We start from the raw sequence: 15000 nt of genomic DNA, 5'->3' as shown, positions 1-15000 counted from the left end.
ACACAGAGACAGACACACAGAGACAGACACACAGAGACAGACACACAGAGACAGACACACAGAGACAGACACACAGACACAGAGACAGACACACACACACAGAGACAGACACACACACACAGAGACAGACACACACACACAGAGACAGACATCAGTGACTGAGGTTCATTATTCAACACACAAGTCCAGTATGTTAGTTCAGCAGACAAGAACACGTCCACTCTTCATAGCTACTGACAGCTGATCGTCTACCGGGCATAACGACAGTCTACCGGGCATAACGACAGTCTACCGGGCATAACGACAGTCTACCGGGCATAGACACACTACACAGAACAGACACGTCTACACAGGCAGACACACTACACAGGCATACAGACAGTCTACAGGGCATAACACACAGTCTACCAGGCATAACGACAGTCATCATAACTGACAGTCTATTATTCAACAGTCACAAGCATAACGACAGTATGACAGTCTACAGATAAGAACAGTCTACTCTTCACCGTCTACTGATAGCTGACCGTCTACCGGGCATAACGACAGTCTACCGGGCATAACGACAGTCTACCGGGCATAACGACAGTCTACCGGGCATAACGACAGTCTACCGGGCATAACGACAGTCTACCGGGCTTAACGACGTCTACCGGGCATAACGACAGTCTACCGGGCTAACAACAGTCTACCGGGCTTAACGGCCGTCTACCGGCATAACAACAGTCTACCGGGCATAACGACCGTCTACCGGGCATAACGACAGTCTACCGGGCATAACGACAGTCTACCGGGTATAATAATAACAGTCTACCGGGTAATAACAACAGTCTACCGGGTATAATAATAACAGTCTACTGGGTATAATAACAGTCTACCGGGCATAATAACAGTCTACTGGTCAGTCTACTGGGTATAATAACAGTCTACTGGGTATAACGACAGTCTACTGGGTATAACAACAGTCTACTGGGTATAACAACAGTCTACTGGGTATAATAACAACAGTCTACCGGGTATAATAACAGTCTACCGGGTATAATAACAGTCTACTGGGTATAATAACAGTCTACTGGGTATAATAACAGTCTACTGGGTATAATAACAGTCTACCGGGTATAATAACAGTCTACTGGGTATAATAACAACAGTCTACTGGGTATAATAACAGTCAGTCAACAGTCTACTGGGTATAATAACAGTCTACTGGGTATAATAACAGTCTACCGGGTATAATAACACCAGTCTACTGGGTATAATAATAACAGTCTCCTGGGTAAAATAACAGTCTCCTGGTATAATAACAGTCTCCTGGGTATAATAACAGTCTCCTGGGTATAATAACAGTCTCCTGGGTATAATAACAGTCTACTGGGTATAATAACAGTCTACTGGGTATAATAACAGTCTACTGGGTATAATAACAGTCTACTGGGTATAATAACAGTCTACTGGGTATAATAATAACAGTCTACTGGGTATAATAACAGTCTACTGGGTATAACAACAGTCTACTGGGTATAATAACAGTCTACTGGGTATAATAATAACAGTCTACTGGGTATAATAACAGTCTACCGGGTATAATAACAGTCTACTGGGTATAATAACAGTCTACTGGGTATAATAACAGTCTACTGGGTATAATAACAGTCTACTGGGTATAATAACAGTCTACTGGGTATAATAACAGTCTACCGGGTATAATAACAGTCTACCGGGTATAATAACAGTCTACTGGTATAATAACACCAGTCTACTGGGTATAATAACAGTCTACTGGGTATAATAACAACAGTCTACTGGGTATAATAACAGTCTACTGGGTATAATAACAACAGTCTACTGGGTATAACAACAGTCTACTGGGTATAAAAACAGTCTACTGGGTATAATGACAGTCTACCGGGTATAATAACAGTCTACCGGGTATAATAACAGTCTACTGGGTATAATAACAGTCTCCTGGGTATAATAATAACAGTCTACTGGGTGTAACAACAGTCTACTGGGTGTAACAACAGTCTACTAGGTATAATAACAGTCTACTGGGTATAATAACAGTCTACTGGGTATAATAACAGTCTACCGGGTATAATAACAGTCTACACGGGTATAATAACAGTCTACTGGGTATAATAACACCAGTCTACTGGGTATAATAACAGTCTACTGGGTATAATAACAACAGTCTACTGGGTATAATAACAGTCTACTGGGTATAATAACAACAGTCTACTGGGTATAACAACAGTCTACTGGGTATAAAAACAGTCTACTGGGTATAATAACAGTCTACCGGGTATAATAACAGTCTACCGGGTATAATAACAGTCTACTGGGTATAATAACAGTCTCCTGGGTATAATAATAACAGTCTACTGGGTGTAACAACAGTCTACTGGGTGTAACAACAGTCTACTGGGTGTAACAACAGTCTACTGGGTATAATAACAGTCTACTGGGTATAATAATAAGAGTCTACTGGGTATAATAACACCAGTCTACTGGGTATAATAACAGTCTACTGGGTATAATAACAACAGTCTACTGGGTATAATAATAACAGTCTACTGGGTATAATAATAACAGTCTCCTGGGTATAATAATAACAGTCTACTGGGTATAATAACAGTCTACTGGGTATAATAACAACAGTCTACTGGGTATAATAACAGTCTACTGGGTATAATAACAGTCTACTGGGTATAATAATAACAGTCTACCGGGTGTAACAACAGTCTACTGGGTATAATAATAACAGTCTACTGGGTATAATAACAGTCTACTGGGTATAATAACAGTCTACTGGGTATAATAACAGTCTACTGGGTATAATAACAGTCTACGGTGTAACAACAGTCTACTGGGTATAATAACAGTCTACTGGGTATAATAACAACAGTCTACTGGGTATAATAATAACAGTCTACTGGGTATAATAACAGTCTACCGGGTATAATAACAGTCTACCGGGTATAATAACAGTCTACTGGGTATAATAACAGTCTACTGGGTATAATAACAGTCTACAGAACTCATTCCATGATGTGGGTTAACAGTTAACTTCAGAACTCACTCTATAATCCAACAAGAGAAAAGCAGAGAGATAACTAGATCAGGAGAGGGGAGCAAGGGGGAGAGGAGCGAGGGGAGGGGGAAGGAGGGGAGGAGGGGGAGGAGGAGGAGCGAGGGAGAAGGAGGGGAAGAGGGCGAGAAGTGGGAAGGAGGGGAGAAGGGGGAGAGGGGAGAGAGAGGTAAGGAGGAGCGAGGGGAGAGGGGAGAGAGAGGTTAGGAGGAGCGAGGGAGAGAGGGGAGAGAGAGGTAAGGAGGAGCGAGGGTGAGGGGGAGAGAGAGGTAAGGAGGAGCGAGGGAGAGAGGAGAGAGAGGTAAGGAGGAGCGAGGGGGAGAGGGGGAGAGAGGTAAGGAGGAGCGAGGGGAGAGGGGGAGAGAGAGGTAAGGAGGAGCGAGGGGAGAGGGGAGAGAGAGGTAAGGAGGAGCGAGGGGAGAGGGGGAGAGAGAGGTAAGGAGGAGCGAGGGGGAGAGGGGGAGAGAGAGGTAAGGAGGAGTGAGGGGAGAGGGGGAGAGAGAGGTAAGGAGGAGCGAGGGTGAGGGGGAGAGAGAGGTAAGGAGGAGCGAGGGGGAGAGGGGGAGAGAGAGGTAAGGAGGAGCGAGGGGAGAGAGAGGTAAGGAGGAGCGAGGGGAGAGAGAGGTAAGGAGGAGCGAGGGGGGAGAGGGGGAGAGAGAGGTAAGGAGGAGCGAGGGGAGAGGGGGGAGAGAGGTAAGGAGGAGCGAGGGGGAGAGGGGGAGAGAGGTAAGGAGGAGCGAGGGGGAGAGGGGAGAGAGAGGTAAGGAGGAGCGAGGGAGAGAGGGGGAGAGAGAGGTAAGGAGGAGCGAGGGAGAGAGGGGAGAGAGAGGTAAGGAGGAGCGAGGGGGGAGAGGGGGAGAGAGAGGTAAGGAGGAGCAAGGGGAGGGGATTCGTTTTAGATTTCTGAAGAGTTTCAATGATCTTTCTAAGAAAACGAATAAATCACCAAACAAGAAGGATGGGAAAGCAACCAATCAGGAGGGGGATTAAATCCTTGACTCCAGATTGCCATGGAAACGAGAGGGGGGAAAAGGGGCGGTTCTTAGCAGGGAGTAGAGTACCGGTCTTAAGGAACGGGGGGGCGGGTTTGGACGAACGAGAGTGACAAGAACAAAACGGAACTACAGCCAGGTATATCCCCCCTCCCCTATGACATCATCAACCAATCAGCCAATCACCTTGCTACTACCGCTAGAGGAAGCGTCGGCGCCAGAAGAGAGGGAGGAAGAAGAAGCAGCAGCAGCAGCGGAGGAGGAGGAAGAGGAGGAAGAGGAGGAGTAGACGGAAGAGTCGCTGTCGGACGCGTCTGGACCCTCGGTGGAGGTCGGAGAGGGAGGGGCCTCGAACGGCGGCTCCACCATCACCCGTGGCAACCGCGGACGCGACTGCGTGTCACGGGGTGGGTGGGGAGGGAGGGAGGGAGGAGGGCAGACCATAGAATCAGAATTAGAGGAACGGACATTCCCATTCAAAGCAATGTTACGCCAACCACTGTGAGCCTCAGTGTTTAACACATGCAACCAACAGCATTTAGTGGGTTCAGAAACCTGCACGACCGACGATGGGGTTTTGATTCATTCTACTGAGTCTAATTCTATGGTCTGGGAAACCTGGTCCATCCCAACTGATTCAAATCACTCAGTCCAACTCCAATCTCTAATCTCTAATCCCCCAGTATCAGCAGGCAGACTTACGAGTTCAGCAACGTCTGAAGGCGTGACGGCCGAGTCCGGCCCCTCTGTGGTGGTCTGCGACGAGTCGGCGCTCGGGGGCAGCGAGGGGTCTCCCAGGGGGTCCAGCAGGGGCCCGTCGGGCATCTCCGCGTTCTCCGGTGTGGCGTAGTCGGCCGTTTCGGGGTAACGTTAGCCCCGCTGGAGCTGTGGCTGAGCATGTCCTCGTCCTCTGCGTTGTCATTGGGCGACTCGGGAGTCCCCGCCCCTCCCTCGCCGCGGACGTCCCGAGGGCAGTCGTTCCTTGTTCCGAGGAGGCGCCACCGAGGTCCACGGAGTCGCCGGGCTGCAGAGCATGCTGTGAGGAGCGGGGCTGCTGGGTAATGATGTCGACCACCTGGGCGGTGGCGTCGGCGCCCGCGACAGAGGCTGAGTCAAGGTGGGAGACACATTAAAATCATCACCCTCCCTCTCAACCTCATCTTTCAATACAACAGACAGGGAGAGTAAAGAATGGACCCCCCCGTTTAGTTCTATTTGATTGAAGTTGTACTGCTAACAGATGACTGGGTCTGGAGAGTAAAGAATGGACCCCCCACCCGTTTGGTTCTATTTGATTGAAGTTGTACTGCTAACAGATGACTGGGTCTGGAGAGTAAAGAATGGACCCCCCACCCGTTTGGTTCTATTTGATTGAAGTTGTACTGCTAACAGATGACTGGGTCTGGAGAGTAAAGAATGGACCCCCTCCACGTTTGGGTCTATTTGATTGAAGTTGTACTGCTAACAGATGACTGGGTCTGGAGAGTAAAGAATGGACCCCCTCCCCCCACCCGTTTGGTTCTATTTGATTGAAGTTGTACTGCTAACAGATGACTGGGTCTGGAGAGTAAAGAATGGACCCCCCCCCCCGTTTGGTTCTATTTGATTGAAGTTGTACTGCTAACAGATGACTGGGTCTGGAGAGTAAAGAATGGACCCCCACCCCCCACCCGTTTGGTTCTATTTGATTGAAGTTGTACTGCTAACAGATGACTGGGTCTGGAGAGTAAAGAATGGACCCCCCACCCGTTTGGTTCTATTTGATTGAAGTTGTACTGCTAACAGATGACTGGGTCTGGAGAGTAAAGAATGGACCCCCCACCCGTTTGGTTCTATTTGATTGAAGTTGTACTGCTAACAGATGACTGGGTCTGGAGAGTAAAGAATGGACCCCCTCCCCCCCCACCCGTTTGGTTCTATTTGATTGAAGTTGTACTGCTAACAGATGACTGGGTCTGGAGAGTAAAGAATGGACCCCCCACCCGTTTGGTTCTATTTGATTGAAGTTGTACTGCTAACAGATGACTGGGTCTGGAGAGTAAAGAATGGACCCCCTCCCCCCACCCGTTTGGTTCTATTTGATTGAAGTTGTACTGCTAACAGATGACTGGGTCTGGAGAGTAAAGAATGGACCCCCCCCCCCACCCGTTTGGGTCAATTTAAATAGTTATTTTTGCCTGGTGTTGTGTGTGATATATTCACATCTCGTTAAAGGGATTTTTATGAATAATGACTCAATATGTTGTATACATTTAAAATCACAACTATGACTAAAACAGAATACTACTATGTTACTGTATGGATGTATGAATCTTATTATAATCATAATACCGAATATAATGTGTGTAGTTTTAATCAAGAATTAGAACAAGGACCGTCTGTTCCTTGTTAGAAACTAATGAAGTTTAGTTTGTCAGACCGGCTGGAATACTGTGTTCCTTATAGGACATCCTGTCCCAGGGAGAGGAGAGACCTTGGGCTATACTGACATTCCTTACAGGACATCCTGTCCCCACCCAGGAGGGAGAGACCTTGGGCTATACTGACATTCCTAACAGGACATCCTGTCCCCACACAGGGAGGGGAGAGACCTTGGGCTATACTGACATTCCTTATAGGACATCCTGTCCCCACCCAGGGAGAGGAGAGACCTTGGGCTATACTGACATTCCTTACAGGACATCCTGTCCCCACCCAGGGAGAGGAGAGACCTTGGGCTATACTGACATTCCTTATAGGACATCCTGTCCCCACCCAGGGAGAGGAGAGACCTTGGGCTATACTGACATTCCTTATAGGACATCCTGTCCCCACCCAGGGAGGGGAGAGACCTTGGGCTATACTGACATTCCTTACAGGACATCCTGTCCCCACCCAGGGAGAGGAGAGATCTTGGGCTATACTGACATTCCTTATAGGACATCCTGTCCCCACACAGGAGAGGAGAGACCTTGGGCTATACTGACATTCCTTATAGGACATCCTGTCCCCACCCAGGGAGAGGAGAGACCTTGGGCTATACTGACATTCCTTATAGGACATCCTGTCCCCACCCAGGGAGGGAGAGACCTTGGGCTATACTGACATTCCTTATAGGACGGTTGGTTCATAAGGATGGTTGGTTAATACGGATGGTTGGTTCATAAGGATGGTTGTTGGTTCATACGGATGGTTGGTTCATACGGATGGTTGGTTCATACGGATGGTTGGTTCATACGGATGGTTGGTTCATAAGGATGGTTGGTTCATAAGGATGGTTGGTTCATACGGATGGTTGGTTCATAAGGATGGTTGGTTCATAAGGATGGTTGGTTCATAAGGATGGTTGGTTCATAAGGATGGTTGGTTCATAAGGATGGTTGGTTCGTAAGGATGGTTGGTTCATAAGGATGGTTGGTTAATACGGATGGTTGGTTCATAAGGATGGTTGGTTCATAAGGATGGTTGGTTAATACGGATGGTTGGTTCATACGGATGGTTGGTTCATAAGGATGGTTGGTTCATACGGATGGTTGGTTCATAAGGATGGTTGGTTCATACGGATGGTTGGTTCATAAGGAAATGGTTGGTTCATAAGGATGGTTGGTTAATACGGATGGTTGGTTCATACGGATGGTTGGTTCATAAGGATGGTTGGTTAATACGGATGGTTGGTTAATACGGATGGTTGGTTCATAAGGATGGTTGGTTCATAAGGATGGTTGGTTCATAAGGATGGAGATAAGTCACACTAACATTGTAGCGTTAAAGTGTGACTGCAGAGACAAGTCACACTAACATGGTACAATAATTAAAGTGTGACTGCTGAGACAAGTCACATTGAAAGTGAACTGCGGGATACAGGTCTATTCCCTGTCACACTAACATACGGATGGTTGGTTAATACGGATGGTTGGTTCATACGGATGGTTGGTTAATACGGATGGTTGGTTAATACGGATGGTTGGTTCATACGGATGGTTGGTTCATAAGGATGGTTCACATGAGAATGAACTGCGGGATACAGGCCTATTCCCTGTCACACTAACATAAGGATGGTTGGTTCATACGGATGGTTGGTTAATATGGATGGTTGGTTCATAAGGATGGTTGGTTAATACGGATGGTTGGTTAATACGGATGGTTGGTTCATACGGATGGTTGGTTCATAAGGATGGTTGGTTCATACGGATGGTTGGTTAATACGGATGGTTGGTTAATACGGATGGTTGGTTCATAAGGATGGTTGGTTCATAAGGATGGTTGGTTCATACAGATGGTTGGTTAATACGGATGGTTGGTTCATAAGGATGGTTGGTTCATAAGGATGGTTGGTTAATACGGATGGTTGGTTCATAAGGATGGTTGGTTCATAAGGATGGTTGGTTCATAAGGATGGTTGGTTCATAAGGATGGTTGGTTCATACGGATGGTTGGTTAATACGGATGGTTGGTTAATACTGATGGTTGGTTCATACGGATGGTTGGTTCATAAGGATGGTTGGTTAATACTGATGGTTGGTTCATAAGGATGGTTCACATGAGAATGAACTGCGGGATACAGGCCTATTCCCTGTCACACTAACATAAGGATGGTTGGTTCATACGGATGGTTGGTTCATACGGATGGTTGGTTAATACGGATGGTTGGTTCATATGGATGGTTGGTTCATAAGGATGGTTGGTTAATACTGATGGTTGGTTCATAAGGATGGTTGGTTCATACGGATGGTTGGTTAATACGGATGGTTGGTTCATATGGATGGTTGGTTCATAAGGATGGTTGGTTAATACGGATGGTTGGTTCATATGGATGGTTGGTTCATAAGGATGGTTGGTTAATACTGATGGTTGGTTCATAAGGATGGTTCACATGAGAATGAACTGCGGGATACAGGCCTATTCCCTGTCACACTAACATCAGGATGGTTGGTTCATACGGATGGTTGGTTAATACGGATGGTTGGTTCATACGGATGGTTGGTTCATACTGATGGTTGGTTCATAAGGATGGTTCACATTAACAGTGAACTGCAGGATTACAGGCCTATTCCCTGTCAGTTTCATAAATCCTATGTTCCATGAGTTAATATTTGAATATTCATAATAGTGATAGTTAATCATTTTAATAGACCCCCCTAATGATAATACGATTGGCTCGACATGATGTCGGATACCATGGCAATTAACGAATGATTTACCTTTAAACGAATCCAAACAATTGGATAAGCATTGTGCCAACATGTCATAACAATAACAAATAAATAACAACAACAACAATAAATTATCATAATAAATAATAACAATAATAATAATAATTAATAATAATAAAAAATAATAATAACACATAGTAATCATAATAAATAATAACAATAGTAATAACAATAAATAATTAATAATAATAAATCATAACAATAATAACACATAATAATAAATAATCATATTAAATAATAACAATAAATAATAAATAATTAATCATAATAAATAATAATAAGGAGCTTGAGTGATATGAATGGTGATGTTCCTGTATTCTGTCTCACCTGTAAAGGCCCCGGTGGTGACCTCTGCCCTCTCAGGGTCGTCTTCCAACCCCTCCTCCTCCCCAGACAGCATCTTGCCTGGGACACACAGACAGGATAAAGACGGCTACTGTAACATGACCAGTCAGCAGTGTTAAGAGAAAGCTGTGGTAAAGAGGACTACTGTAAACACAGTGTTAGAGAAAGCTGTGGTAAAGAGGACTACTGTAAACACAGTGTTAGAGAAAGCTGTGGTAAAGAGGACTACTGTAAACACAGTGTTAGAGAAAGCTGTGGCAAAGAGGACTACTGTAAACACAGTGTTAGAGAAAGCTGTGGTAAAGAGGACTACTGTAAACACAGTGTTAGAGAAAGCTGTGGTAAAGAGGACTACTGTAAACACAGTGTTATAGAAAGCTGTGGTAAAGAGGACTACTGTAACACAGGTCGCTACATGACCAGTCAGCAGAGTTAGGGAAAACTGTGGTAGACCAATGGTTCTCCAACCTCTCCTCTGGGCCCCAAAGTCCTTCCATGTATTTCAACTATTCTAAAGCTAAAACAACCTGATCCAACTGATCAACTGATGCACAACTTCTTCTTTAGTTTCATCAGACATACTAGTCCAGGAACACACCAAACTAGCCCAGGAACACACCAAACTAGTCCAGGAACAGACCAAAACTAGGAACACACCAAACTAGTCCAGGAACACACCAAACTAGTCCAGGAACACACCAAACTAGTCCAGGAACACACCAAACTAGTCCAGGAACACATGAAAACTAGTCCAGGAATACATCAAACTAGTCCAGGAACACACCAAACTAGTCCAGGAACACACCAAACTAGTCCAGGAACACACCAAACTAGTCCAGGAACACACCAAACTAGTCCAGGAACACATGAAAACTAGTCCAGGAATACATCAAACTAGTCCAGGAACACACCAAACTAGTCCAGGAACGCACCAAAACTAGTCCAGCAACAAACCAAAACTTGTCCAGGAACACACCAAACTAGTCCAGGAACGCACCAAAACTAGTCCAGGAACACACCAAAACTAGTCCAGGAACACACCAAACTAGTCCAGGAACACACCAAAACTAGTCCAGGAACACACCAAAACTAGTCCAGGAACACACCAAAACTAGTCCAGGAATACATCAAACTAGTCCAGGAACACACCAAAACTAGTCCAGGAATACATCAAACTAGTCCAGGAATACATCAAACTAGTCCAGGAACACACCAAAACTAGTCCAGGAATACATCAAACTAGTCCAGGAATACATCAAACTAGTCCAGGAACACACCAAAACTAGTCCAGGAACACACCAAAACTAGTCCAGGAATACATCAAACTAGTCCAGGAATACATCAAACTAGTCCAGGAACACACCAAAACTAGTCCAGGAATACATCAAACTAGTCCAGGAATACATCAAACTATTCCAGGAACACACCAAACTAGTCCAGGAATACATCAAACTAGTCCAGGAATACATCAAACTAGTCCAGGAACACACCAAAACTAGTCCAGGAACACACCAAAACTAGTCCAGGAATACATCAAACTCGTCCAGGAATAAATTAAACTAGTCCAGGAATACATCAAACTAGTCCAGGAACACACCAAACTAGTCCAGGAATACATCAAACTAGTCCAGGAATACATCAAACTAGTCCAGGAACACACCAAACTAGTCCAGGAATACATCAAACTAGTCCAGGAATACATCAAACTAGTCCAGGAACACATCAAACTAGTCCAGGAATACATCAAACTAGTCCAGGAATACATCAAACTCGTCCAGGAATAAATTAAACTAGTCCAGGAATAAATTAAACTGGTCCAGGAATACATCAAACTAGTCCAGGAACACACCAAACTAGTCCAGGAACACACCAAAACTAGTCCAGGAATACATCAAACTCGTCCAGGAATAAATTAAACTAGTCCAGGAATACATCAAACTAGTCCAGGAACACACCAAACTAGTCCAGGAATAAATTAAACTAGTCCAGGAATACATGGAAACATGTTGAATGGATGGGGTGCTGGAGGAGAGGTTTGGGAAACACTGTTTCAGGTAGAGGGAGCAGGACACAGGAGAGAGTTTAAAAAAAAATCACCTTTCTGTTTTCTGAGGAGGAGTGGACTATTACAGGAAGACCCGCCCCCGGCTGCCAGCAGGAAACAGGAAGAACACACAGGAACAGGAAGTGAAGGAGAGAAGAGAAGGAAAGCCCCATGGGAAATAGGCATTATACCCCAGACAGACAGAGGAACAGAGTTAGTTAGTAAGAGAAGATATTCATCCCAAATGGCACCCTATTCCCTATATAGGGAATAAGGCTCTGGTCACTAGTAGTTCACTATATAGGGAATAGGGCTCTGGTCACTAGTAGTTCACTATATAGGGAATAGGGCTCTGGTCACTAGTAGTTCACTATATAGGGAATAGGGCTCTGGTCACTAGTAGTTCACTATATAGGGAATAGGGCTCTGGTCACTAGTTGTTCACTATATAGGGAATAGGGCTCTGGTCACTAGTAGTTCACTATATAGGGAATAGGGCTCTGGTCACTAGTAGTTCACTATATAGGGAATAGGGCTCTGGTCACTAGTAGTTCACTATATAGGGAATAGGGCTCTGGTCACTAGTAGTTCACTATATAGGGAATAGGGCTCTGGTCACTAGTAGTTCACTATATAGGGAATAGGGCTCTGGTCACTAGTAGTTCACTATATAGGGAATAGGGCTCTGGTCACTAGTAGTTCACTATATAGGGAATAGGGCTCTGGTCACTAGTAGTTCACTATATAGGGAATAGGGCTCTGGTCACTAGTAGTTCACTATATAGGGAATAGGGCTCTGGTCACTAGTAGTTCACTATATAGGGAATAGGGCTCTGGTCACTAGTAGTTCACTATATAGGGAATAGGGCTCTGGTCACTAGTAGTTCACTATATAGGGAATAGGGCTCTGGTCACTAGTAGTTCACTATATAGGAATAGGGCCCTGGTCACTAGTAGTTCACTATATAGGAATAGGGCTCTGGTCACTAGTAGTTCACTATATAGGGAATAGGGCTCTGGTCACTAGTAGTTCACTATATAGGGAATAGGGCTCTGGTCACTAGTAGTTCACTATATAGGGAATAGGGCTCTGGTCACTAGTAGTTCACTATATAGGGAATAGGGCTCTGGTCACTAGTAGTTCACTATATAGGGAATAGGGCTCTGGTCACTAGTAGTTCACTATATAGGGAATAGGGCTCTGGTCAATAGTAGTTCACTATATAGGGAATAGGGCTCTGGTCACTAGTAGTTCACTATATAGGGAATAGGGCTCTGGTCACTAGTAGTTCACTATAAAGGGAATAGGGCTCTGGTCACTAGTAGTTCACTATATAGGGAATAGGGCTCTGGTCACTAGTAGTTCACTATATAGGGAATAGGGCTCTGGTCACTAGTAGTTCACTATATAGGGAATAGGGCTCTGGTCACTAGTAGTTCACTATAAAGGGAATATGGCTCTGGTCACGAGTAGTTCACTATATAGGGAATAGGGCTCTGGTCACTAGTAGTTCACTATATAGGGAATAGGGCCCTGGTCACTAGTAGTTCACTATATAGGGAATAGGGCTCTGGTCACTAGTAGTTCACTATATAGGGAATAGGGCTCTGCTCACTAGTAGTTCACTATATAGGGAATAAGGCTCTGGTCACTAGTAGTTCACTATATAGGGAATAGGGCTCTGGTCACTAGTAGTTCACTATATAGGGAATAGGGCTCTGGTCACTAGTAGTTCACTATATAGGGAATAGGGCTCTGGTCACTAGTAGTTCACTATATAGGGAATAGGGCTCTGGTCACTAGTAGTTCACTATATAGGGGAATAGGGCCCTGGTCACTAGTAGTTCACTATATAGGGAATAGGGCTCTGGTCACTAGTAGTTCACTATATAGGGAATAGGGCTCTGGTCACTAGTAGTTCACTATACACTGAGTGTACAAAACATTAGGAACAGCTGCTGTTTCCATGGGGAGGAGACGGGTTAAAGATGTTGTGTCTGTCTGCTATTCAGAGGGTGAACGGACAAGACAAATGATTTAAGTGCCTTTGAACAGGGTAGGAGGTGCCAGGTGCATCTAGAACTGCAAAGCTGCTGACTCAACAGTTTCCAGTGTGTATCAGGAACGGTCCACCACCCAAAGGACATCCAGTCAACTTGACACAACTTGTGGAAAGTGTTGGAGTCAACATGGACCAGCATCCCTGTGGAACGCTTTCAACACCTTGTAGAGTCAACATGGACCAGCATCCCTGTGGAACGCTTTCAACACCTTGTAGAGTCCCTGACCTGATGAATAGAGTCTGTTCTGAGGACAAAAGGGGGTGTAACTCAATATTAGGAAGGTGTTCCTAATGTTTTGTATTCTCAGTGTATAGTGAGCCTTTTGGGACCAATCAGCAGACAGCAACAAAATAAAAAGAATAGAGAGATAGGAGGCGGAGCTCTGTACAGTGACTGGCAGAGAATTCACCCAATGACTGGCCTTTGTCATTCGAAACTAAACGATTTAACCGACAAGAGCAATCCACCAACGACCAATCAGTATTCGTTTGATTGACGGGCGGACTAACCAATGAACTCCAGGATGCTGCCGGAGTGGGCGCGTCTCTCCACGTCCCGTCGGAACACGCTGGCGTGCGGAACGCTGCCGGGCGTAATGAGCATGTGCAGTAGCTCCGGGAGGAGTCCGGAACATCTGCTGCATCAGTTCCAGAGAGGCCGTCACCACGTTGTGGTCACTGTGCTGGCTGTAGTGGAGAGTCAACTCATAGACCTGGACACACACACACACACACACACACACACACACACAGTCACCACGTTGTGGTCGCCGTGCTGGCTGTAGTGGAGAGTCAACTCATAGACCTGGACACACACACACACACACACACACACAGTCACCACGTTGTGGTCGCCGTGCTGGCTGTAGTGGAGAGTCAACTCATAGACCTGGACACACACACACACAGTCACCACGTTGTGGTCGCCATGCTGGCTGTAGTGGAGAGTCAACTCATAGACCTGGACACACACACACACACACACACACACACACACACACACACACACACACTGACTTGCAGTAGCTGTTCAGGCGTGGGCTGTAAGTCTGCCTCCTTCCTCATGACTCCAAAGCTTCCTTTCAGGCTGGTGGTCCTGTCCTGTTGCTGTAGTTGAGGCATCAGGTAACGAAGGGTTAACAACACCCCCAGGACCAGGTGGTTAGGATGTTCCTCATCGACAGGGACCAACAGACCTGGAGAGAGAGAGAGATGTTCACCTCATCTACAGAGACTAACAGACCTGGAGGGAGAGAGAGAGATGTTCACCTCATCT

The 15000-nt window shown here is 45.5% G+C and overlaps 2 protein-coding genes across 5 annotated transcripts in view; both read right to left on the bottom strand.

Annotated features, from left to right (window-relative positions):
• The window catches only part of LOC127924803 (huntingtin-like), a gene marked incomplete at its 3' end in the record, with an annotated part of 25312 nt that extends 20260 nt beyond the window's left edge, over positions 1-5052 (bottom strand). The window contains exon 1 of the mRNA XM_052509435.1: positions 4783-5052. Within this exon, the coding sequence (XP_052365395.1) occupies positions 4783-4905 (123 nt within the window). The remainder of the gene's footprint in view (positions 1-4782) is intronic.
• The window catches only part of LOC127924800 (huntingtin-like), a 43162-nt gene continuing 33199 nt past the window's right edge, over positions 5038-15000 (bottom strand). For 2 of the 4 annotated variants that reach the window (XM_052509432.1, XM_052509431.1), the window contains exons 8-11: positions 14742-14920; positions 14235-14437; positions 9600-9677; positions 5038-5187 (exon numbers count right to left, since the gene is read on the bottom strand). In XM_052509432.1, the coding sequence (XP_052365392.1) occupies positions 9632-9677; positions 14235-14437; positions 14742-14920 (428 nt within the window). In that variant the 3' untranslated portion in view covers positions 5038-5187; positions 9600-9631. Of the gene's footprint in view, positions 5188-9599; positions 9678-11714; positions 11766-14234; positions 14530-14741; positions 14921-15000 lie in introns of those variants that run through there. The other 2 variants (XR_008118872.1, XM_052509433.1) reach the window with 2 other exon arrangements.

The sequence above is a fragment of the Oncorhynchus keta genome, unplaced genomic scaffold (assembly GCF_023373465.1).
Source record: "Oncorhynchus keta strain PuntledgeMale-10-30-2019 unplaced genomic scaffold, Oket_V2 Un_contig_4568_pilon_pilon, whole genome shotgun sequence".
Classification (NCBI taxonomy): domain Eukaryota; kingdom Metazoa; phylum Chordata; class Actinopteri; order Salmoniformes; family Salmonidae; genus Oncorhynchus; species Oncorhynchus keta.
The sequence above is the reverse complement of the archived record's forward strand: the minus strand, read 5'-3'. Positions and strand labels throughout refer to the sequence as shown.